Genomic DNA, 27,809 nt, shown 5'->3' with positions numbered 1-27,809 from the left:
AGTTTCTGTTCGCTAAGGTTTCTTTCACGTAATATTGTCACTTCCAAGTAATTAATATCCTTGCTCTATTATATTGCTGTCAACTACCAACTTGAAATATATGTAGGGGTTTTTAAAGATGGCCATTTATATTGGGATGCTCGGATTTTACGTTGTACAATAGAGACTCGTCATAAGGTATACGATCTACAATGACATAGTAGATATTCTAGGTCCTCTTCATATTTTTCAGCACTATTTAAACACTTTTAGAACACTTTTTTAAGCGAGCAGTTATCCATCCCATACACTTGGACATACACATGTTGAACACGATAAATATTGCCTCCATCGTTAATCTATTAGTCTTAAATCCCTGTTGCTCCTGAATTTATTTTCATCAGATGACTTTTTTAGATGATCGATGACTTTTTAAATTAGTTTTTATTATTACGAAAAGTATATTTTTAATATCTAAAATAAGGTTAACAATCCTATAATGCTTACATTCTAGATTATCTTACAACCATGACCCTGAAGAGAATTGCTTCCAGCTATAAGTTAACCGAATGCCTCTTATGTATTACACGTTTATGAAAATATATTAATTAGGTTGCGATTATCTAACACCTGATATTTATTTAACTGCATTATTTAACAATTCTCGAGAAATATGATATAAAACAATTATATTATGATACGTCTATATGCAAGCAAAGCATAGTACCGTAGACGAGAGAAAGTGTGCTTTGCAAATAACAATTCTTGCATCTGTCTGGCTGACTAATTATGTACCAGTTCATTAGTAACTGCATTTGTAATTTATCAGCTGGCTGTTAAAATTATGTAAGAATTATCGTAATAAAATGATGAAATGATCTAAAAAATGTATACATTTACAAGTAAACAAAGAAACATTGACAAACATAAGTAGAGATGAATGTATTTGATGCGCTGGTCTCGTTGCAATTACCTCGAACAATTTTATCATTTGGACATGTACGCTATATATACACGTACGCTCCATTTATGGTGATTTGGGAAAATAGATTGAACATATATCAGCCGATTTGACAGAGGTAACTTCAACAATATGGCTTCTACCAACTGTCAAAGTTTAGCAGACTCGTTATATATAAACGTAAAAGTTTACATCTTCTATCAAAAGCTTACTACCGCTTTGATGTATTTAAGAGAGTATATATATATATATATATATATATATATATATATATATATACATATATATATATATATATATATATATATATATATATATATATATGTTACGAGCAAAGCCCGAAATTGGACAATCCTAGCATTATACGGAAATTATTGTCCACTTCTAGCATTGTACCCCCAAACTGTACAATGTCCGAAATGATCAAAATTAAAAATGATTATCGAAACGCTCATCGATTCGTCTTGATTATTATTGATAAGCGACACACCAAATCAAAAATCGAACATTTCTTATTAATTATTTGATATTTTTATATTTTCTATTTATGAATAGAGTTCTTCTTTTTCGAATCGTCAATGTGATAAAAGGCTGTGTCAAAGTAAAATATAAATAATAAGAATTTGTGCTGCAATAGAGTAATAATGTGAGTGAAACATTATAAAGCTTCAAGAGATAGGTACATCACTATACTATAATATAGGGAAGATGTTTGTGAATATATATCTGTCATATTCTCCCAAACTTTGACGAATGGCTACTTATTGAAATTCGAACATTGTACAGCCATTCTTTTATACAAAGTCCAACGATTATGTCTATTTCGGAGATTCTACAGTAAAGGGGTACAATGCTAGAAGTGGACAAGATTGTCCATACAATGCTAGGATTGTCCAATTTCGAAAATTGCTCGTAACATATATATATATATATATATATATATATATATATATATATATATATATATATATATATGACCGTAAGACAAAAGAGAGTATATGTCTAAATACATCAAAGCGATAGCAAGTTTGCTATCCTAATATACTATAAAGCAAAGTAAGACTGGCAATAAACTCAACTCAACAAGGCAATATGTCTAGAATGATAAGTGAAGAAATGTTTAAGGCTACAGAAGAAACCAAGATTAAATTGTTTCACCTCCTCCACAGGCAAATAAGTCCTTCCAGACAATGGTCAATTGAGTGGGTACATTATACAATAAGGAAATTGCACAAAAAGAACAGCTGTCATAAATAAGTGCCAATGTGTAACCATCATGCATTATGTGTGTCTTGTCGTGTTAATCTTTGGTCCGACCTCTAAGGAAGCGTGATATAATTTTTTCAACATGATTATTGCATCATCCATACAATCGGCTATACGGACAATGTTATCTGAGAATCTTAAATTAATGAGCTTCTCTCGATTTATATTGATACCATACTTGTTCAGATCTGCTTTCTTGCAAGTATGTTCTAAAAGTATAGTAGAAGTTTTTATATAGAAGTTTAATTAGTAAGTGGTCGTTAGTGTTGTATCCAGATCTAAATTCAGCTTGTTCTCTTGGCTGATAGAAGTCTTAGCCTTTTTTTTTGATAATTTTTGTGAAAGTTTATATATGTTAGATAACAATCTGATAGGACGGTAGTGTTTTAGGTCGGTTATGTCTACCTTCTTGTGTAATAAAACAATTATTACTGCATTGTTCCAATGAGAAGGGATTTCTCCTTCGTAGATGCTTTGGTGAAAAGTTTGGATAATTTTATTTCCACCTATCCACCATCATCGCCAGAAGATTTGCTATTTGTCATGTCTGAAAGTGTTGTTTTGATTTCGTGTGGTGTTATTTCTGGCATTTCTTTTGATCCCTGGTTTCTGATTTTGGACAGGGGCTGATCTTGTCTTACATTATACGCTACTACTCTTACACATTTCGCAATAAAAGAATTTAACAACTTGAGGATTTCGATTCTATCGCTAGTGATCTTTGTTGACGATCTTTATTTTTGTTATTTCTCTTGTATTGTTTTCTTTGATATCTTTTTGGATTGATCGATGGATATCTTTTTTTAATTTCTTCATTGCTATGTAGTTAAGTCGTAAGTTTCCATCAGCTGTCTTCTTTTACTAGAATCTGTTTGGTATTTTGGCTTAGTTTTTCTGTATGGATCACGACTGTTGAGCAGCATTCCTTTTCCTTTTCTTTTGGTACCTTTGTTACGCCATTATTTGCTTGTTTAATAACTTCTATTTCGTTTTCTAAGTCTTGTTTATGTCTGCTTACTGTATCTTCATACAGATCGTTGTTTTCTGGGTAAATCCATTTCTTCTTTCGTGTTTTTTTTGGAATAATTATTAATAAATGGTATACATTAAAATTAAATAGTTTTTATCTTTTCTAAATTTTAATAATAGGTTTAAAGATGTATGCTTGAAAGATTTCATAATATAAATTACTTAGGTAATTACCTCAACTAATCATAAAGTAAAAGATGTGTGATAATAATTAAATATTTGTGGTAAATTTAGCACCTTCTTTGTAAGCTCAGGTTCTTAAATTAGCTACTTAGAAATTATCATACCGCAAACAGATATTTATCGTGTCCTATTAATTTTGCATGTTATTATTGATAATATTATTATATAATACAGTGAAACTTGGATAATTCGAATCTCAAGGGACCGTTAAAAAAATTCGAATTATCCAAAAATTCGAATTAAAAATATATCCACAAAAAACAAAGATGCCTACAGAAACATCTGCAAACGATAAAAATCAACAATAGTTGACCATTTTTATCGCTTGCAGATGTTCTCTGCAGAAATATCGAATTATTTTATCGTTTGCAGAATTATCCAAAAATTCGAATTAAAAATATATCCACAAAAAACAAAGATGCCTAAGAAAACATCTACAAATGATAAAAATCAACAATAGTTGACCGTTTTTATCGCTTGCAGATGTTTTCGTTACAATTTTTGCCCGAATTTTGTCAACCGAAAAAAATGGGCCAACAAAATTCGGCCAGAATACCAATTAAAGCATTTGCAAGCTGTAACAAATGGTCAATTATTGTCGATTTTTATCATTTGCAGGTTTTCTCATTGGTATTTTTGGCCAAATCTTGGCCGAAACAATCGGCAGATAAAAAATTCCCAGTGAGAACGCATCACTAAAACAATAAAACATTTTGTCTCAAAAAATTTATTGAAAATAAGAATACATATTTGTTACAATTAATGAAAATAGACTAATTTTTTCCAAACAAATCCGAAATTTTTAGCTGCTTTTTAGAATTTATCTTCTCGGTAATGACAAACGATTCTAAGATGTTCAGTGAACTAAAAATAGAGTGACTTACATCATTTTTACTTTCAAAGTATTGTTTAAGTTGCGTAATATGGTGTGTTGCTTCGGCCGCACTCGGAACATGTATTTCTCCCGCCATTGATGATGCGTCGTCTTCATCACTCTCTTGTTTTTCATCATTGTCCTTAAGCACTTCAGCGATGATCTCTGTATCGGTTATTTCACCATATAATACAAAATCTTCATCCACGTTGACGAAATCTTCATAAGAGATGGCAGGATCAGAAATGATGTCCCCCCAGCAGTCAACTAAAAGCAGCTCTTCTGTTAAATTGTCGTCTGTGTTCTCCTCCTTTTTTATAAAACCAGCTCTTTTGAAACAGTGTTTGATCGTTTCAGGTGTTACTTGGTGCCAAGCTTTCTTACACATTCGAGATGCTTGTAGAATGTCTAACTTTATTTTAAGGGTGTCGCAATCTTCCATCAATATGTTTTCAACCAAAAAACGTCTGTAAAATTTTTTATGACACCCTGGTCCATAGGCTGGAGAACTGAAGTCATGTTAGCAGGAAAAAAATAACTTTTACATTTTCCATCAGTGGGATAGTGGTGTGTGCCGTACAATTGTCAATAAACAAAATATCTTTTCTTTTTTCTTTTATGGACTTTTTGTCTAATTTTTTCAGCCAGTTCTCGAAAAGATCACTAGTCATCCAAGCTCTTGCGCTGCTCACATATTCCACTGGTTTTGACTTGACGTTCTTAAAACAACGCGGATTAGCCGACTTGCCAATCATCAGTAGAGGCAGTCTTTCTGATCCGTCCATGTTTGCACCAATTAGGAGAGTTACTCTTTCTTTACTTAGTTTTCCTCCGTGACATTTTTCGTTTTTAAATGCTAGCGTTTAGTCAGGAGTGCATTTAAAAAAGAGACCCGTCTCGTCAACATTAAAGATATCTCTTTCATCTATACCCTGAATCATCTCTTCCAATTTTTTTTACACTGGTTGGCTTCTTGCTGATTAACGGTCCCACTTTCTCCACAAATGGATTTGAAAGAAATTTTGTTGCGTTCTTTAAAGCCATCGAGCCACCCTTTACTCGCCTTAAAATTATTTTTCCCCATTTCAATAGCAAATTGTTCAGCTTTGCTTCTTATAAGGGGACCACTCACGGGAATCTTCTTATCCCTAGCTTGTTTGAACCATTTTAACACACAACTGTCTAAATTTGGATTTTCTGGCTCCCTTAACCTTTTTCGATCTTTACTGCACTCACTTTCACTGTTGAGAATTTTTTCTTTATTCTTCAAGTAGGTGGATAATGTGTTAGGAGGAATTCCAAAGTCCCTGGCAATCTCAGATTTTTTCTTCGTCCCCTTTTCTACTTCTCTAATTGCCGCTATTGTTTCCGTTAAAGTTTTGTATGTTTTCGTATTACCATGCGATGACATCTTTACTTAATACGAAGTGACTTGACGTGATTTGCGGTGATTGCAATTGCAACGCCAACGCATCTCAACTGAAGGGGCGTGCCAGATGGGGTAGAATTTAGGTGACAGGTACGGGTACAATGTACAATGGCCTTGAATGCCTTGAAACAAGTGGCACGTTAGAACAGAAAAGAATACTACCTCTTTTAGCGGAAATTTCCAGCATTAAATTGGCATTTTTAACTTTTTAACTTGTAGAAAAGTTCGAATTATCCAACATATAATTTGAATTATTCACGACTTTTTAACATTACTTATATAGGACATGCTAGGGACCAGAATAAAAATTCGAATTAAAGAAGATTTCGAATTAACGAAGTTCGAATTAAGCAGGTTCTACTGTATTATTAAAAATTTTGTTTCTTCAAAACCAGTTGACAATATAATAATTTAGTCATCGGCTTAATATAAGTATTAAATATTCAAATTTACGAATATTTTAAAAAGTCTAGTCATCAGAGCCGATCCTATTATAGCACGTGTGCAGCGCATGCACCGCGAGAGGTCGTCCAAAACAAGCGGTGACCGCAGGCCGCTTATAATTTTATCAATCAAGCCAAATTTATTTTATCATAAGTCAAAATATATGCTGAATTTTAAATAGTTATTGAAAAATCATAATATTGAAGTCCCATTGTTTCGATAGCGTAGCTTAAGAAATTAAAATGTAGTGCAAAATGTGTCAGTCTTTTATTGTCTACTCTTTGCACACATTGAAACATTCCTTATTTGATAGCAAAATTGGTGTCAGAGGCAATACTAGTTGAAGGTTTTTTTTACTAATAAATACTTCTTCTTCTTCTACGGCACTACAGCCCAAATTGAGCCTTGGCCTCCTTTATTTCTTGCCTTTACCCCTGCTTGTCTGTGGCTGATCTTCTTCATACACGGACTCCTAAAAGGGCTTGTGTGTCGCTGTTTACTGTGTCTTCCCAGCGCTTTCTTGACTTTCCAAGCGGTTTATTTCCCTACATTCTAGCATTCAGTGCTCTTTTTGGTAGCCTATCCTCTCCCATTCTTATCACATGTCCGGCTTATTGTAATCTTTGTATTCTAATGAAGTCTGACAGTGGTGCTTCCTTATAAAGATAATAAAGATCGTTGTTGCATCGACTTCTGAAGATTCCGTTTTCCCTCACAGGTTCTAGTATTCTCCTCAGTACTTTCCTTTCGAATGTGTCGAGTTTGCTTTTAGATGTTTCTTTCAAGACTCATGCTTCACTGCCATAGCCTATTGGTCAAAGTAAGGTTTTAAATATTCTTATCTTTGTATTTCGGTGGACATTTTTAGACCGAAATATATGGGAGAGGGCAAAATAAGCTGTTTGCCTGCGTTATTCTCTTCCTTATTTCTTCATCTTCTGATTTGTCGTCATATGTTTTGTGGGACTATATTTCTTCTCTTCTGTATCATTATTTTTGTTTTTTATTATGTTAATTTCCAGACCCAGCCTTTTTGTTTGCATTTTTAACTCTCTGTATGTTTCCTGTGCTCCTGTTGATGTTCTACTCATAATATTAATATCATCGGCATAAGCGGCCAGTTGAACCGTTCAGTTGGTCAGTAGGTTTCCTCGTCAAGTTTGCATTTGCCTAACCGCATACTCCAGTGCCAGGTTAAACAAAGTTGGGGCCAGCCCATCTCCCTGCTGGGTGGTCCGGTGGTTTTGTAGTCATACACATGCCTGAGTTTTATCCATTGTGGCTTAAATGAGTCTGATTAGCTTATGTGGTATTGCCAGTTCAGCCAATATATGGTAGAGTTTGTTCCTTTTGACTGAGTCGTATGCCTGTTTGAAATCTACAAACACGTTATGAACATCAATGTCATGTTCCCATGATTTACTCAAGATCTGTTTGACTATAAATATTTGATCCAATGTCAATCTTACCCATCTGAAGCCCGTCTAATACTCTCCAATAATATTTTCTGCTAGTCGTTGGAGCCGCTGGTTTATAATATACGTGAGGACTTTATATGCTGAAGATAGTAGAAAAATTCCACGGTAGTTTTTGCACTGGAGTTTGTCTCCTTTTTTATAAATCAGGCATACTATACTTTTCTTCCAGTCGTCGGATATTTTCTCTTCTTGCCATATGTCTTTGATGAGCGCATGGATGTGACTTGCTAGGAGGTCGCCACCTACCTCATACAATTCTGCGGGTATTTCGTCAACTACCGGGACTTTATTGTTTTTCTGGGCCTTAATAGCTTCGAGAACTTCCTCTATGGTTGGAGCTTCTACTCCATTCTCTACTTCATTCTCTTCTACGTGTTTCGTACTTATTTCATCCTCCATGTCTACTTGTGTACCAAGTAGGATCTGAAAATTATTCTTCCAGGTTTCTGTGACTTTCTGTTGGTCACTGGTTATTTTCCCACTTTCATCTTTACATAGACTTGTTTACGTTGTTGAGTTGGTTGTTGACTTTGTTGAAGTTTATACCCACTTTTTTTTAAGTATTGGTAAGCCCCTCTAATTTCGTTGCTTTTGAAATTTCCTTCCATTTTTTCCATTTGTCCATTTTCATAGGCTCTTTTTTTATGTCTACATATCTTGTCTGCTTTCCGTCTTGCGACTTCAAATGATTCGTCTTTCCCGTGTTCTTCTTGTTATATACATTTTGAGTACTTCATTTCTTTCCTCTATTGCTTCTCTGCACTCGTTATCGAACCATGCTCCTTTTCTCGCCTTTTTCTTGTTTTCCAGGGTGGACGCTGCCGCTGTCAGTAGTGCTGTTTTACGGAGTGCAGTTCTAGCGTCCTTAACTCATTTGTGACTTCTTCTTTGAACTTCTCTATACATTCCTGAATCTTCAGTTTTTCCAGGTCCAGTTTGTTTGTTCTTTGTTGTCTTTCCTTTCTTTCTTTGTTAACTCTGCATCTAAATTTGGTTTGGAGTAAAATATGGTCTGATCCATAGCATGCTCCTCGTCGTGTTCTCACATCTGAGATACTACTGACTGCCCTTTAGTCTATGAGCACATGGTCGATATGATTGATTGTGGTTCCATCTGGTGAAATCCATGTCATTTTGTGTATGTCTTTATGTGGGAAGCATGTGGAACTTATAACCATGTTTTCACTGGTGGCAAAATTTATGAAAACTTCCCATTCTCACTTGTTTCATTGTGCAGTGGGTGTTTTTCTGTTGTGCCATAGAACTGCGGCTCCTTGCCTATTTTAGCATTCATATCACCCATTATAATCTTAATGTCATTTTTGGGCGCATTGTCACATACTTACTCCAGCTGTTGGAAGAAGCTTTCCTTTGTATGTTATTCTTGTTCTTCTATTGGGCAGTGAATGTTTATCATTGTTAGGTTGAAGTGGGTGCAAATTCTTAACTTGCACCCACTTTTTTACTTAAAATCATTATCCACCACAAATGCAACTCCACATTCTTTGCTTCCTTGTTCCTTCCACTATATAGAATTGTGTGGGTTTTAGTGTCCCTGACACCTTTCCCCAGCCATCTTGTCTCCTGAAGAGCAGTAATCATGAGCTTATATCTTTTTGGTTCCTGCAGAAGTACGGTTTGAGCTCCTGGTTTATTTAGTGGCCTCATATTCCAGTTTTCAAACATATAGTCCATGTTTCATAGCCTGAGTCCTTTCCGAAAGTTCCGTCCTGTATTCCGAGGCAAAGGTTCAGGTTTCGTAACAGTGTGTTTTTCCGGGAGTGGGTTGTCAGCCCACTGCCCAACCTTCCTCCTTTACCCGGGCTAAGACCGCCAATGGTGACTCCTGAGCTACTCGATCCACCCATTTGTCACCACAGGCGGAGTTCATCAGTGATACTGTCGTCGGCTTATTTATGACGGCACGGTCGGCACGCGGATCTTGGAGCAATGGTCAAAGGATACGGTTATTTATAGATTAGAACTGAATAATTAGTAGATTTGTATTTGTAGATTATATAAAAGAAATATATTTCTGCTATAGATTTCTGCTATATGGAATAGAAGCATGGGCTGAAATAATGTGTACAAGAATTTAGGCTTTAAAAATGTGTGAGTTTTTTGTAGGCAAAAATGAGTATAATAAATAGCGTAAATAAAAGCGTATAAAGTTGCGTCTAAAAAAAGAAAGAGAGTTCTGAATACCATAAAAGGGAGAAAAGTGGAGTACGTTATCCACGTGATGAGAAATCCTAAATATGAATTACTACATGTAATTATTCAGAGAAAAATAGAAGGGAAACGTGGTCGTAGACGACAAAGAACGTCTTGGCTCAAGAACCTCCGCCCGTGGTACGTACCTACATCTTCTTCTTCAAGTGCTATCTTCGATCCGAAGGTTGGCGATCATCAGGGCTATACGTATTTTCGAAACTGCTGACCGAAACAATTCGTTGGTGCTACAGCTATACCATTCCCGTAGATTCTTTAGCCAGTAGTTTCGTCTTCTTCCTATGGACCTTTTTCCTGCTATTTTCCCTTGCATAATTATTCGAAGCAGTTCATATCTTTCGCCTCTTGTAATGTGTCCCAAGTATTGCAGTTTTCGTTTTTTGATCGTAAATATGACTTCCTTTTCTTTATTCATTCTTCTCAAGACCTCGACATTTGTGACTCTCTCGGTCCATGATATTCTCAGGATTCTGCGATACATCCACAGTGCAAATGCCTCTAATTTTTTGGTATCAATCTTTTTTAACGTCCATGACTCCATTCCGTAGAACAGCACAGAAAGTACGTAACATCTCATCAGGCGAAGTTTCATTTCAAGGCTCAAATCTCTTCCGCCGGTACCGCTTCTACCGGTATGTACATAGTCAGCACCATAACACTAGCTGGGAGAACAAGGCACTAAAAAAGAAGAAAAATTTGTTTTTCGTCCACACTACGACATATTACGGCTTAGCATATTTTATACGACATGTTTCTAATTTTTTTAAATTTTTTTATCCTTTCAATATGTATTAGTTACATATTATCTTTATTCTCGTGTAAAACTGCCCACTGAAAAACAAATTTTTTCAGATTTCTCGAAATCACGTATATAACCTTTAGTCGATTGCTTAAGTTGTACATATTCTTGAAAAACAGCCGTAAATTTAAGTAGGTCGTATTGGCTATGTGATCTTAAGAATGGTACCGTATCTACCCATCGGAGAAAGTATATGGTACGTTGTAATCGGTGCTAGACTAGAGATTATTACACAAGACTCGGTATTACCGTTTGCATCGCGCAATAAATTGATTAATTTTGTACTCTATACCATGGAAACACATCTTATAACAGTAACATATAGATATAATTCGAGTAATAGACAATTTGTTGTTGTACTCTGAACAGCCAAAATTTTACTAAAAGATGGCTTTGGCTTTAGTTGCGTAATTCACCAATAAGCCCTATGAATCGAATTAAATTGTCATAATACTCGCTCTTTATCATTTTTCTTTTTGCATGTAGATGCTCAAAATGATTCTATGAAAATCCTACAGCATAGGTTCGATAACTTCTAAAAGAATCGCCTTTGTGTTATTTGATGAAGAATTCCTTCTATGTTCAATTTTCTTTCATCTTCAAAGTTGTGGAAACATGTTTTATGATTGATTATAAAACGGCGTAAAAGGTCGTTCGGATTTTGATGAAAAGTCGCCAAAAGATTCAAATTAATACTCAAATACTTATATCAACAAGTCAATAAGTAGTTGAAAAGCAGTAGGATTCTTATATCGAAAAATGTGCCCATAAAATGAAAAATATCTACAGACTCAGACGAAGATATGAAGGGATTCAAAGTTAGCTAAGGTATTAACAAATACAAAATAACATACACAATGATAATGGACATAAACGTGAAATTAACTAATACTAAGAAACAATCTTTTATTTTTTCTTGTGGTTAGTTCAGGATATTAATAATAATTCAATTTTGACTTTTTTTACAGCTGCTTGTATTAGTCCAGTGGTCGTCATGTTGAACCAAATGCTTAGGTAGTAAAGGTAATGAGGCAATATCTTCCAGGAGATACCTTCCACACCAAACACCTTTGCTTCAATAACTATCTAAAGTAAACCATATCTTTCATTATTTCTCGTAATATGTCTCAAATTCTCTAATTTCCTTGTTTTTACCGTAACAAGAACTTCACGTTACTTTGCCATTTGAGGATAATTTTAGAATTCGACACTCAATCAATCCATGAGATCCGCAGTACTCTTCTGTAGCACCACATCTTTAAATCCTTCAGCTTCTTTAATGATGCCTCCGAAAGAGTCTAAGCTTTTACCAGCTAATACCAAAAACTCCACACCACTTCAGTATCGTGTATCTTCATTATCAGAACATTAAATATCGTATTCTGCTATTCTTCTAATCACATCTCGCTGATTCTCATAATGTCTTTTATAATAGCTGCATTTTATATTGATTAACATTTATATTCCTGATTTATAATGTACTTCATGATAAGTTTCTTTTTTAACTTATCTTTACACACTATACAAAAACATTTCATGAACTCGAAATTGTTTGTCTAACATTAAATACTCATCATCAAAGCATCAAATAAATATAAATACTTATACTCTATTTGAAAATGCCTGATAGGATTTTTAAGATTACCAGTTTTTATGACTGAAGATTATAATGGTCTTTATACAGGAATGAAAAAAGCAAAAAAATTACAAATATTGATACGTTTTGGTCTAAAGTCGAAGTCTAAATTTATGCAAAAGTTTAGCATATAACTATATAAAAGTTTTAATACTTATCCATAAACTTTGTTCAATTTATAAATATGTTAATTTTATTAGTATTACAATTACATTAAGTGATTAATACTGTTTTTATTTCAGGATATGTCTGTTAGCAAAGGATTAGCGGAACCGGACGTTTATGTCTGCACTTTATCACCAGAGACCCAACGAATCGCTAAGGAGGAGCTGCGCGAAGACGAGCATACTCGACAAACCGCGCTGGCCTCCATGCGAGAATGGATCATGCAGAATCCAAAAATTAAACTGTGCCGGCTTGGTAAGAAACTTGTCTATATATGTATATTAAAGCAGATTAAATTGTATGCATCGAGATTTTCTCTGATAAGTTCTTTAATCGATATTTTAGTAGTTCACTTCTTTTTAGAACGCCCTCTTCACTTCTGAAAGTGTCTATCCTGTGCAGTTCTAAATAAGGATTGAGTATCACGACCCGTCCATTCCCTAATATTTTTAAACACGAACATCTTCTCCTATCTGGACCTATGCTTCCTCCAATTCGCCCTTTTATCAACAAACTCAAGAGCTCATAATTTCTTCGCTACATATGTCCTAGATAATGTTGAGAAGTTCTCCATCATGGACCATTTTACGCAATACTGCCTCGTTAGTGATATAATCTTTCTATGGTATTTTCGGGTGTTTTCTAAATACCCACATCTCGAAGACCTTCAACCTTCTCATAGAAGTTAGGTTCATTTTCCATGCCTCTGTTCCATATAAGAGAATTTAATTCGAGGGTCTTGGGTCATCCATGAGTCAAGATATCTAAATTTATGAACGTCTGCTATGAGGGTATTATAAATTGGAATGCTAGCTTGTAAATTTGAAGGTTGGCTTACTACAATTGCTTGTGTTTTATTAGTGTTAATTTTAATACCAAAGGATTCTCCTTGTTCTGCTACTGCGTCTACAATTCATTGAAGCCCTTCTGAGGTGTCCGCCAGGATGACAGTATCATATCTATACATTTTTTATTCCTAGTGTTCTATATCCTATGAACTCTTCTATGAACAGAGTAGAAGGGTGAACGTTAACAACAGCAACTATAAAAAAGTTAGAGGCAATGGAAATGGCGGAGATAAAAATACTGAGAAGGGTTACAAGAAATACGCTGAGAGACTGAAAGAAAAGTGAAGAAATCAAAAAAAATATAACGAACAGAGTAAAAACGAGTAGATACTAAATAGAAAAAAGACTGAAATAATCACATAAATAGATTGGAGGACACCTGCGTGGTCAAAATTCTTCTTCTTCTTAAAGTTCCATCTCCTATCGGAGGTTGGATATCATAACGGCTATGGTCACTTTGTTGGCTGCTGCTCTGAAAAGTTGTAGTGAACTACAGTTAAACCATTCTCTAAGGTTGTTCAGCCAGGAGATGCGTCTTCTTCCTATGCTTCTTCTTCCTTGGATCCTTCCTTGCATAATAATTCTCAGCAGCTCATATTTTTCTCCTCTGGTTATGTGACCCAAATATTCTAGTTTTCTTCTTTTTATGCTGTTCATAATTTCTAACTCCTTATTTAGACGTCGTAGTACCCTAGCATTGGTAATCCTTTGAACCCACTGAATTTTTAATATTCTTCTATAACACCACATTTCGAACGCTTCTATTTTTCTTATGTGTTGTTTCTTCAATGTCCAAGCTTCCATTCCGTATAGTAAGATAGAAAATATGTAACATCTTAGAGCCCTCAATCTGAGATGCAACTGAAGGTCTCTGTTGGTAAGCATTGTCTTCATTTTCACAAATGCTTGCCTTGCAGTTTCAATTCGGACTTTGATTTCTCTGCTTTGGTCATTTTTGTCATCAATCCAGGTTCCCAGATATTTATATGTCTCTACTTTTTCTATTTGGGTTTGCTCTATCATTAATCTTTCATTTCTATGTTGCGTTTTTTAGACAATCATAAATTTACTTTTTCTCTTATTTATTTTTAGTCCGTATCTAATGCAATAATCGTTAATTCTATTTACCAATTCTTGTAGCGATTCCAGGGTATCTGCCATTAGAACGGTGTCATCAGCGAATCTTATGTTATTTACTATTCTTCCGTTTACAGAGATTCCATCATCCAGATCCGCTATCGCTTCCTGGAATATGGCTTCACTGTACACGTTAAACAGTAATGGTGACAGAACACAGCCCTGTCTTACTCCTCTCTTTATATCTATATTTTCGGACTTTTGTTCTTCTATCTTTATATTGGCCTTTTGATTCCAATACAGATTGATAATGATTCGTAAGTCTCGTCTGTCTATATCTTTGTTTCTCAGTACTTCTATTAGTTTTTCATGTCGGACCCTGTCGAATGCCTTCTCGAAGTCGATGAAACAGGAATAAATATATAGGTTCATATCTAAGCATCTTTGAGAGAGGACAATAAAAGCAAACAATGCCTCTCTCGTTCCCAGTCCCTTGCGGAACCCAAACTGAGTATCATCCATATCATCTTCTAGTTTTCTATATAATCTTCCATGAATCACCTTTAGAAATATTTTGAGGGTATGGCTTATTAGTGATATTGTCCTATAGTCTGAACAATCTTTGGCATATACTGTTTTTGGTATTGCTACAAAGGTGGACACCAACCATTCCTGTGGGATTTTTCCAGTTTTATATACTTCATTAAATAGGTCCAGTGGTCAAAATATTAAAAGATAAATCAATCACTAAACGGTAGAAGTATCGATCGACCGCACAAATAATGGCGTGACAACCTTTCATAGAGGTAGCAATCCAACAGTAAACAAGCAGACTTGCTTACATCGAGGAAAAAAGAAGAAGAAAATTTGAAATAGCTCAATTAATGTGTGATATCCAAAAACTTCATCACATATAAACATAGCAGAATTTATCAAGTTTAAGGAAAAGCAAAAAGGAAATTTCGTTACTAAAACTAGTATGTTTGGACATTGGCTAGATGGTTTACTGGGTTCGCAGGTGCACTTTGAAGCGTATGGTTTGAACTACAACTAAAGAACAACTACTGAACTAAAGAAAAAAAATCTAGTAGAGAAATAAGATCTTACAGGTGACCGCTCATTTATTGATCGCTACAGGAAATCATTAAGATGCTAGAAAAATATTATTAGTCGTATTTTTGAGTTATCGGCTAAAGCTTACTTGAATACAGAATAAAAAACAAGGGAACAAATGATGATTTAGAATATGCTCAGACAGATATAAACACATCGTAGTAAATAGAATAGTAAATATTATTGTTATTACAAGTGGTATAAAATATGGCTCATATTTGCTAGCATTTTTAATGAGTCTCTTTTTAATGAGTACAACTTTTTCCCGGGCCCGTCTGATCCGTTATTACTGAAGCTGAGGTTTATTGTGTTTGCTGCCCTTGTTATTTCCTAGAATTTTTGCACCTTGTACAATTTTGTACAGGTCTTTTGCTTGGTGTATCTTAAATATATCAGGGTCTCCTATTGTTGCCCATATAGTTTTTGTCTTCATCGCATCACATAATACATGTTTCACAGTTTTTGGTTCCTTATCGCAAAGTTTGTCGTTGAGGTATCCATTGTAAATGGCTATCTTATTCAGGAATTCTTTAACTGGTGCATGCCCGGTCAACATTTCTGTTACTATTCTCAGTTTATTCCTGCTCATATAGAATAGTTCCTCTATTCTTTTTGTACATGGTCCACCAATAAAAATGTTCGCATGTGTTTGTTTTGGGATTCTACCCGAGTATTGTTTATCACTTTCATGGATCCAGTCCTCTACAGTCCTTGGGACTGAAGCCTTTGATGCTCCAAGGATCACAGCAGATCCTTTTTTAAAAAGTTGATCTGCTTTTTCGTTGCCTTCGATGCTCTGGTACCCGGACAAGCTCGGCGTTGTTTCCACTTCATTCAGTTTTCCAATGCCGTTTCACAACATCGGAAAGTCCCTTCAATGCCGCTTGTCTGACAATATATGAATCTACTCTTTTTCAAAAACCCTAGTTTATATACAGTGCAATATAAGTTTACTAAATTATTTAAAATTTCTCAAAAATGTGGGATCACATACAAATCTTTGAATTATTTATTTTCAGATGGAAAATTCTTGCTGCGTTTTTTACGTTTTAAGAAATTTCACGTAACTCTCGCACAAGAATGTCTTGAACGTTACATCCTTTTGCGTCAGACATTCGGCGTCGCCTTTAACTGCTTGGACATCACAATACCAATGATGAACGATCTAACGGATTTGGGATACATGTTTGCCTGTCCCAAAAGAGACCGATTGGGCAGAAGAGTTATATTTTACAGGCCAGGTACAGTTTGACCAGTTAATTTTTGCATGAGTCTTCATTGATACATTGTATAATGTATAAAGCATTCTAACCTAAATTAACTCATTTTTTATTAACTACTTTAGAAAAAATGATGTACAGTCGAGTCTCATTAATTCGGAACTCGAGGGACTCTTAAAATATTACGAATTATTGAGTGTGTGAAAGATCAAATGGTTCGAAATTTGTGAGAGACAATAAATAAAACTTCGAATTATTAAGTGTTGATCAATTATTATTTATTAACTTCTATTCTATAACGATGACAAAAGTCTAGAGGTAGATTCGTGTACATACATGTATGTATTCATAATGTGAATAAATCAATCTTTCGAACGAACCGTATTTTACTGGTTTGCACATTGCCGCTGCTCAGACCGCTCAATAATTTTTTTAAAAGAAAAAGTGCCTGAAATGCTTTTTCATCACTTTCGTTTTGTAGACAGAAGGTTTGTAAGGTATCGAATGAGGATCTTGCTTCATTAACTGACACCTCTGCCAAAGATTCTGATGTATTGTACTCATCTTCATCGTTACTTTTTTTATTTGTATCTGTCGCAGATAAAATTTCGCCATCGGTTAGTGAACCTGAGACAACAACATCTTCATCCACTTGAACAAAGTCAGAAAAACTCACACCGCTAATGTCAACTAATGGTTCTATTGCTGGTTCTTCATCATCCATAAGTATTTTTCCTGATCTTCTTTTAAGAAACCGGATTTTTTGAAGCAGTTGAGAATTGTTAGAGCTGTTACACCTCTCCATGATATTTCCAGTTAGCTGTTTGTCGAGAGATTCTAAAACGAGCTTAACAATTTCTTTGCGATAGAACCTCTTAAAATTATGGATGATCCCTTGGTCTAATGGTTGCAATTTGGAAGTTGTATTTGGTGGAAAGAAGTAGAATTTCACGTTGGACAATATAAGAGGACTGTTGTGGACAGTACAATTATCTAAAAATAGTAAAATTTTCCGCTTTTTCCATTTTATGTCCCCATTCATTGTTAAAAGTCAATTGTTAAAAAGTTCTGTCGTCATCCAAGCTTTTTTATTAGCACGATAATCCGTAGGAAACGATTTCACATATTTGAAACATTGCGGTTTCATTGCTTTTCTTATCACTAAGGGTTTGAGTTTTTCCGATCCGTCCATATTTACTGCAAGTAAAATTGTCAACTTCTCTTTACTATGTTTTCCCCCATCACATTTTTCATCTTTAAAAGTAAGCCTCTTGTCCGGTAAACATTTGAAAAATAGGCTAGTTTCATCAGTATTGAAAATGTCTCGGGCATCATAGTTTTTCATCAAGGTCTTCAATTTACCATGCCAATCTAAGCAAATTGCCTAATCAACACTTGCACTTTTTCCATAAACTTTTTTAAACACAACTTCAGTTCCCTTTTTGAAATTTGTGAGCCACCCTTCACTTTCTGTAAAGTTTTTGATGCTTAGAGTAGACGCGAACTCTTTTGCTTTTTCCTTCAACAAGTTTCCGCTAATAGACACTTTTTATCCTCTACACTGTCTTAGCCAGATGACCAGACTTTCTTCCAGTCGAGGAAATTCCCCTTTAGTAGTTCTTTTCCGTACTCCAGCAGTTTGAGCAGCATTAATTTTCTCCTTGTGCTTTATTATGGTTAAGAGGGTACTCAGAGGAATCTTAAATTCTTTTGCAACATCACTTTTCTTCTCACCTTCCTCTACTTTTTGGATTAACTTCTTTTTTTCAGCAATCGTCAAACATTTATACTTTCTAGGGCTCATGACTAACAAAATTTTAATCTGTGTACCAACGAAAGAGTAACAGTAACTAATACCTAAACAAACCAATTCGTGAGAAGTGTGTGTCAAATATGTAGTCAAATTAATCATAACAAAAACAAAGGCGCGTTGATACATATAATCTTACCGTCTTTTTCTCTCTGTAACTTTTAATTGTCGAGTGTTGGACGCCAATGAGTTCGAATTAACGCGTCGTTATGCTATAATAGGTATAGCAATGACTTTTTTCGTTTAAATTACCAAGTGCATAAAAATGTATTGATTTAGTTCGAAATATTATATTTAGATACTAGAAATAGAGATTTTGTAGAGAACTCATGATAACTTTGAATTATCGCAGGTTTGAATTAACGCGAGTCGACTGTATGTAATTAAAAACGATGTAAAAAAACAATGATATATGTATATCTAATATTTATTAACCCTACTAATACTATAATCTTACTACTAACAGACCGGATTAAAATATCTGTTATCTCTGAATGGGATTCCGAATATATTTCTCTGATAAAGATTCCTATTCGTATTTGCTGAATTTAGACAGGTTTTGGATTAAGTAAGTAAGCAACGATTCAACTGACCATCTGTACAAATTATTTTATACAGTTTGGTATCTTTCAGTGGGTAACGACCATAGAAGAGTAGACGTGAATCTAAAATCATTGTGTTAATTTAATCTCTTGCTGGAGAAACTGATGTTTTGTTGCAGCCAGCCGCCACGAATATTACAAAAATTGTTTTGTATAAAGTTACAAACAATTTATTTGATATTTTAAAAGCGACCGCAATGCAGCCTATAGTCAATGTGCCTACAATATACAGTGCTAGTCAAAAGTCCGTCCCCCCCTCGTATCTTTTGAACGGTTATTGTTATAATAGTGAAATTTGGAGGGAGGTAATAAACAGACGTAGGCTTCTCAACTAGTTATAACAGGTGACGTAATAATGACAGATGACGTTACAGCGCCACTGTGAGATAATTTTAAATGGAACCTTATTAAGATAAATTGCATTTTTTCCTGCTGAATGTCATAATTTCGCAGTAATGAAATATAAATCTATTTTCTAGCATTTTTGAGTTGTCGATTGCCAGTATTCACCTAAAGCATCATCCTAAATATTGTTTTTTAGTTGGTCAGTTGAAACGTCGCTTAATTTACTTAATACACTGACAACAATTTTTGTGCAACCCCAGCTCTGCTCTGAGTGACATAGTGAGACCTGCATGTCCAAAGATCAAACCGATTACACTCCGTAATGGAGTGGTACCTATCTGACCCCCAAGCTATCACCAACCACCCATCCCCATCCCAGAACATAACGAATGGGGAGGCTTTGCACTGAAAGTTACTTTGGATGCCCTTGGTAATGGAACATCCTCTGTTTTACTTTATGTGGTTGCCACCTGATTTTAGGGATAGCTAAAAGAGCTTTTTTCCTATGAATGACTGAGGTTAATTTTTACTCGGTGTGTTCCGGACAGCGAGTCATCGACCTAAGTCGGTGACTCACCGCCCCGATTGTGTGGGCTCGGTCACTCAGCCACCGAATTGGCAAAATAAATTTTGTTCTCGTCGGCTGAGCGCTGAAAAATCTGGCCATCGAGCCCACGTTTGTCGGTACGTGCTGTCGATGCTCAACTTCCGCAAGCTTGGCTCTTTTCAGTATGTGCTGCTAATCAGCATTCACTCGATCTACTTTTTTGTATTGAATTGGCGCTGCATGACTGCTGTAACAGAAGGTTATTAGTATTTAATGGGTGTGGTGTGTATTCCCAGGAACGTACAGAGCCTTAGTTCTGAACTATTTGTATTTTCTTTATGTTGAATTTCTGTTGGAGTCTCTTGACTCTTTTTTTCTCATCGTTCTGCTGTCAGTGTATATACTGTGAGTCCAGTGATAAATACTCAATTAACATCCGTAATTAGATTCTTGTAATTAATATGAATTGACATTAATGGCTATAACTAACCACAACTAACTCACTAATTATCACCATAACTAACTAAAAATCATATTTACATACTAACAGCATGCAAACCATAAAAAATATACTTTATTCAACTTCATTTCTAACAAACTAATCGCTTGTAGTAAAATATCCAGTGTAAAAAGATTCTGAAAAATTAAGTTCCTCTAAAACAATATTATAAATAAAGTAGTAAGGTCAACAAGCATGTAGAGGTAAAGGAAAATGGTGCGATATGTTTACAGGGATGTAAAAAAGCATATATTTTATTATTTGTACAGTACATGTTGTATATATCAAAAATTTCAGGTCCGTCTTCATCGGGAAGACTGTAACTATTACTGCTGATCTACGATTTTTCTTCGTAAAATCGTGAAACGACAATCGTTGGGCACCATTAGTAGATTGTGTAAAAGAAAACGATTACTCAAATATTTATGTATTGAAAATGGAAGAATACAGAATGCTTGAGTTTTTATTTATCGATCGTTTCAAACCTGCCTGATGACCCAAATAAGCTCGCAGAATTTTTACGTATTTCTGTTGAGCTATTTGATTTGCTACTGCAACCACACCACACGCCCACCAGATGTAATTTATCTGTGACTGCAACTATTATTGTCGCTCATCCTTCAAGCCACTAGCAAAAAGAAGGGGTGATACCGGCTAGCTGAATCCTATCAGGCAGCAGAGTGGGTCACAGTTCTTTTGAGCGAAATCAGATGTAAGAATGGGCGCCAGTCCACTCCAATGGACTACTCCTCAGCTTCTTCTTCTTCTTCTTGTGTCACTCCCATCGGAGATTGGAAATCATCAAGGCTATCCTGACCTTGTTTACAGCTGACCTAAAGAGTTCATTAGTGGTACAGCCAAACCACTCTCTCAAATTACGCAGCCATGACATTCTTCTACGGCCTGGATTTTGTTTTCCTTCTATTTTTCCTTGCATTATATTTTGAAGTAATGCGTATTTATGTCCTCTCATCACGTGACCCAAATATTCGAGTTTTCTTCGTTTGATCGTTGACAAAATTTCTGGGTCTTTTCCTATCCTTCGCATTACTTCAAAATTTGTAACTCTAACTCAGCTAAGAATGTTTTACCCTGGGAACAGACAAAAATAAAATAATCCTTGTAGTTAACCAAAAGTCTATTGACCCTTCCTAAAAACAAAAAAATAAATAAATGAAAAGAATCACGGGAATGGTAAGTCCTGACTTGAAAAAAATAAAAAAAATCCTGACGTAAGTTTAATAAATATCCAATTAGATGTTATCAATTATTGATAGCAGATCTTTACTAAAACGGAGAAAAGTAAAAATTATTTAAAAGAACTTACCGTCCGAATATACCTAAACTTATCTTAATCTACTAATAGAATCCTTCCTTCATTCGTCGTCGATATGGCCTTCTCATACGCCTCAAAAAGCCACTAGGAAAGCCGGTATGTATTTACGAACGTGGCCTGGAATTCAACCGATAAGAAAGCCAGCGAGAGAAAGCAAAATGTAAAATCTTCCTAAAATGAAACAAAGAAAATATGTCCATTAGGAAATATTCACCTATAAAGAAACCCTAAAATAACGAGGAGAAATCAGTACTATATTTTTCTTCGATTACGTATAAGTTTTTTCACAATATAGATTAGATTGAGGTCGTTAAGGCCATGCAGCCTCACCGCACTTTGACCTATAGAGATCTTTTGTGCATATCTCAATCTAGTTGAACTCTAGATGCCAATGTTTCTGATGAAGTTGATTAGCTTCCTAGGTAACTTGTTTCTCATGTCAGAAGGCGCTAGACTAGGAAATTTAGTCGTTTGCAGAAGTGTTACGTAGTTGCATAATATATATTCTGCCATTTCTTTTTCGCTGTCATAGAAACGACAGTTTTCACTATCTGATTTGCCCATTTTTTTGAAATGATATCTCAGAGGGCAGTGACCAGTGAGAAGGCCAGTGATCACTTTTATATCTTTTCTGCTCATTTCGAGAAGGCAGTTTGTTACAGTAGGCGACACTTTTATGAGTGATCTGTATTCTGGAATGGGGAGCCACTTCTTTTGCGAGGCTGTCAGCTTCCTCATTTCCTGCAATTCCCTTGTGACTTAACACCCACATCAAAGTTACTTTCTTACGTTCCACCAGGGAATCTTGAGGGATTGTTTACACTCCAAAACCAACTTTGACTCACAAGTAAATGACTTTAGAGCCTTTTAGGCGACTTGGCTGTCCAATAAAATAAATACTTTTGCCCTACGAGTATCTCGGTTGAGACATTTTTGGGCACCAATATTTATAACATGCATTTCCGCCTGAAAGATAGTTTGAACTTTTCCAAGAGATTTGGATGGCCTAAAATTGGACCTAGTAACTCCCACTTCTGCCTTTTCATCTATCTTAGATCCATTCGTATATCATACGTGTGAACCTTCTTCCAGAACTACACTCCAGTGAAGATTTTTTCAGTATGACTATTCCATGAGTTTTTGATCTAGGGTTACCCCCAGATAGTTTACTTCTTTGGAATAGACTAATCTAATGCCATTCATAATTGGAGCCTGGAAATTGTATTTACGTCTCCTTGTAAAAGATACCAAAGTCGTTTTGCTGGAGTTGACATTTAAGCCCTCTTTTGAGCATCAACTTTTAATTTCGTTAAGAGCAGTTTGCAAGAGACTAGATAGAGTCTGGTTATACTTGCCCGTAATTGTAACAACTAGGTCATGCGCGTAACCTTGAGTTGTAAAACCAGAATCATGCAACTTAGTCAGGAGGTCATCCATGAAAAGAGATCACAGCAAGACCGATGGTACTCCCCCTTGAGGGCACCCCTCTACTGCTGTCACAGTCACAGATTCTCCCCAATTCTAGCAGTGATGATTCTGGTTTTTAGCATTGACTGAATCCATTGTATTTCCATCCAGGAGCGATGGTACTCCCCCTTGAGGGCACTCCTTTACTGCTGTCAAAGATTCTCCCCTAATACTAGTAGTCTTGATTCTGGTTTTTAGCATTGACCGAATCCTTTGTATCTCCCAATATAACTTCTACCCAAATTTTAATGGATAGAGTAAGCAAGCTTTAATTTGGAATATCAAGTTTATTTCCACAAAACCCTCCTTTAATTATCTACTAACAAAATTTTAAAATAATAAAAAGGCTAATAGAAGGCTAAAAAATGCGATAAAAGTAGAAAGGCAACTAAAAAATTGGAGCAAAAAATATAGCTAGCTTCCCAGTAAATTTTAACAAATGATGGAACTATCGTTTGTAAATAATTTAGTACTCTTTTTAATCTCCAACATACCAATACACTCTAAGGACCTCAATGAGAAGAAGCTACGGAAGAATATCGTGATCATCTTGGTACGAGGTTCTACTCGAACCTATCACTTACCAAAACCTGCATGAGACGTAGACCAAGTAAATTTATCCCTTTAGAATAGGTTGACCTATTAACACTAACCCATTCTAGGTAGGCCTTACAGGAAATGTGTAATAATATCCCTCAGCCCGAGGCTAGATTAAACCAGAAATATTCACTAACACGTCCTTTTCAAAAAATGCCGGCTCAGCACAACGAATACATCAAATACTTCACTTCTCCAATGCGGAAGGATACTGTGCGAATTCAAAAAACAGTGGGGCCAATATATAAACTTTTCTTTTTCCTGGTATAACAACAGCAGGTATTTGATAAATAACATACAAACATGATAAGTCAATTGCAGGTGTTACAGAAGGGCAGATACCAACAGTGACTATAAACTAGTAATAGCAAAATTAAAACAAGAATTACCAATAATTTGTTAAATTAAGATCTGTTACATTCATACCAACACGAAAGGACGTACGAGGAACCAAATCTTAATGAAGATACCGAAATAATAAGAGACCTAAAAAATAACAAAGGGGCAGCAGAAAGTAGTATCTCAGTTGGGATTTTTAGAGATGGTCAAACGACTAAAAGAAATAATATTCTGCTTGACATTACCCATTTGGCAAAAGGAAGAAATACCGAAACAATGGAATAGCGCTCTTATTTGTCCTATCTACAAAAGGCGACCTGCTATAAAGATTTGGGACCATTCATTAGCGAACCCTGAGAATTATTTTTGGGATGCATGTAATTTAGATGAGTTTATTTAAGTTATGCTTATTTATATTTGGTGTCCCACAAGTAGCCAGAAATCGAAAGGTCTAAAGCTCCGAATGATTGGTGAAGTCTCCTTACAGAAATTTTCAGCCGGTATCTTTAGGTAATCCGTAGCCAGTGCTACTCCAGATACTTTCCATTCATAGAACGTTTTCTGCACTTGGAATTGGTGACGGTGGTCGGTAACGAGGTTTAGTTAATGATTTGAGAAAGTATATTCTCTCTATCCATTTCTAAAGCATCGCTAGGCAGATATTATGTCTACAACCATCCTTTTATTCGCCACCTGGAAACTAAAACAACATGTGTTGTCTACATGTACTACCCGAAAATATAATATAAGCACATATCGCTGCAGCAGTACTCACATATTTCTTTGTCTATAACATTGTTTAGATAACATGAACAATTTTTTAATGATGGAATCTTATTTTTCTAATAACATTGATTATTTGATAATTCTATATTATAAGTCAAAAAAATCATTAAAACATAATGAATACGATATATTATATTCCGTAGGTCCTATTTCAATAAAATAAATCGAAAACTTTTTAAGCAGGGCTGATTGACACAGCAGATAACGTTACATTTATTAGGTATTTCATAAAATTCCTGTCTACATAATTTGGCAACTCAGCCAATAGATGTAACGATAGAAAACTGTAATTTATGTTAGGGTTTGTAAATATTACAGAGTCCTTATGTAGAGATCTATAATTAAATTGAAAATTTTACCACAGCAGCATGCCTCAGTAGAGCCATCTCTAGGATGAGAAACAAATTAATTGAGGGTGCAGATCAACCTTAAAGTTTATTCTTAATAAGTCTTTTTCTTCCCTTTTAAAAGCAATTCTGCTTATTCATTGGCGGATTAATACCTCTATGGAAGATTGTCACTCTATCTTTTGCGCGGTCGTCCGATAGTTCTTCTATCGATTGGTGTTTTATCTCTTGTTATTTTGACCACACGGGTCTCCCTAATTCTTCTTATGTTGTTATTCTATTCTTTTTTTTTTGTTTGGTGTCCATGCTACTGTACAATACATTATCTTCTAACTTCGTAATTCTTCTTTCGATCTCTCAGCGTATTTCCTGTAATTCTTCTCAATACTCTCATGTCTACCATTTCCAGTAGGTTTTGTGTTTCTGATGGATATGTTATTTGTCTTACACTGACTTTGTAAAATTTCCTTACTTCATCTCAGTATTAATATGTCGGTTCCGCCATATAGTGTTATTAAGGCATCTTGTCAGTTTATTTGATCTAAACTTGATGTACTTGATCTCTCACTTCTTTGTCCAGGTCTCCGTAGCTGGATATTGGTTCTTTGCTGATTACTATTGTTTTAGTTTTCTGTGTTGAGATTTTCAGATTAAATTCTTTTGTTAAATCTGTGGATTAGTGTTTGCAGGTTTTGGGCTATTAATATTGTGTCGTCTGTATAACAGAGTATTTTTACTTCTTTGTTTTCCATTCTGTATCATCTCCTTATTCTTAATTATTATTTAATATTACTAAGATATGGATTTAGTGAAGCTGACAACATTAAAACATAATAACGGTATTAGATTTTTGTTTTGATACAGGGCAGCGACAGCCGCTTATACGTATTTCGACCTCTTTAGGTCTCCTCAGAGCGGTATAGCCACTACTCTGAACCAAAACAAAAATCTTTCCCGTCCTAGACAATAGTTATCAAAATATCTATATACGGACGTTATTACGCCATCTACAAATGATACAAATGTATCAAAACAAAAATCTAATACCGTCATTATGTTTTATTACTTTACTTCGGTTGGAGTACCAGAAACTGAATTCACTACGGATTTTGATCATGATGAACGGCATGTGGAATGCAATTTTAGATTCCCTTGCCGATTAATTTATCAAGCTGTTTGCTTCGCAAGTTTTAGGAAGCACAGTGGGAAAAATTTGAATTCGGTTTCGCCAGGTAGAAATCGTTTGATTTCTGTTTTTGTTTTTTTTTTTCTGACAAAATTAGTTTTAACGGACTCTCCGAAAAAAGGTGTTATGCTGGTCCCGCAATAAAATATAAATTATTTATATTTATGACAAATTCGTTCTTAGACAAAATATTAACGTAATAATATTAACGACATTATCTACAAATGATTGTACAACAGAAATCCGCACCCAGAATTTAAACATTGTGTTATGTATCCTAATCCTTTTGGATAATTTTTAAAAATTTAAATATGCTAATTACAAACAAAAACAAGAGTATCTTCAATTCTAATTTTATCTAAAATAATTGTACACTGAGCAAACTGATACTTCACTAAATAAATGCAAAATCATTGAAAACCTATCATAAAATTAAAAACCTCTTTAGATTTTATATTTGAGAGGAAAAGCTTATTCAATTCAGCTTTCCAAGGCCGATTTTTCCAAAAAGATGATAACATCTTTCTATTAATATTTAAATTTAAAAATGACCAAAACATGACTTCTTTTAGGAGCAATGTCTTTCCCCGAATTTGTATTTTTCCCAGAATATTTACATATCGCACTGAATTTAAGTTTTGTATTTTTATTAAATTTAACAAACAAAATTATACGACGTATTTGTTCCTTAATCTTACAATAGCGGAAAGCTTACAAACGTAAATAAAATACGTACTTAAGTCGAATTAAAAATTGCTGTTTTAACTTAAAAGGTTGAAACTAAAATAACATACCTATCCTTCTGAATAATTATTCCATTTATTAAATACCTTGACACCAGATAAATAGAAATTAAGAGCAAAGCAATAACGATCACTAGGTATAACTTAACACTCGCTTTCTATTGCGCTGCCCTCTGCTTTTCTAATCAATACTAATGTTTTATTTTGATTCTAAGGAGTGTTCGATCTATACTCATTCTCAAATGCCGATATGTGTCGCATCCATGGTGTTGTGTATGAGACTCTTTTAGAAGATGAAGAAAATCAAGTACGAGGATTTGTCCACGTCGCAGATGGACAAGGTGTGGGATTCCCATACTTGACTTTATTCAGCATCAAGGAGGCTGTGCGTATAGTTAAAAATGGAGAGGTAAGTTACAATAATATAAAACATTACTATAATAGAATACCAATTATCACGCGATAAGTCCAG

General features: G+C 34.9%; 1 protein-coding gene across 2 annotated transcripts in view; it reads left to right on the top strand.

Annotated features, from left to right (window-relative positions):
• LOC140432623 (retinaldehyde-binding protein 1-like) overlaps positions 1-27,809 on the top strand; it is a 50,376-nt gene that overhangs the window by 13,022 nt on the left and 9,545 nt on the right. For both annotated transcript variants that reach the window (XM_072520652.1, XM_072520653.1), the window contains exons 2-4: positions 12,553-12,730; positions 16,533-16,754; positions 27,553-27,746. In XM_072520652.1, the coding sequence (XP_072376753.1) occupies positions 12,556-12,730; positions 16,533-16,754; positions 27,553-27,746 (591 nt within the window). In that variant the 5' untranslated portion in view covers positions 12,553-12,555. The remainder of the gene's footprint in view (positions 1-12,552; positions 12,731-16,532; positions 16,755-27,552; positions 27,747-27,809) is intronic.

The sequence above is a fragment of the Diabrotica undecimpunctata genome, chromosome 1, assembly GCF_040954645.1.
Source record: "Diabrotica undecimpunctata isolate CICGRU chromosome 1, icDiaUnde3, whole genome shotgun sequence".
Classification (NCBI taxonomy): Eukaryota; Metazoa; Arthropoda; class Insecta; order Coleoptera; family Chrysomelidae; genus Diabrotica; species Diabrotica undecimpunctata.
This window is presented reverse-complemented; position numbering and strand designations above follow the sequence as displayed.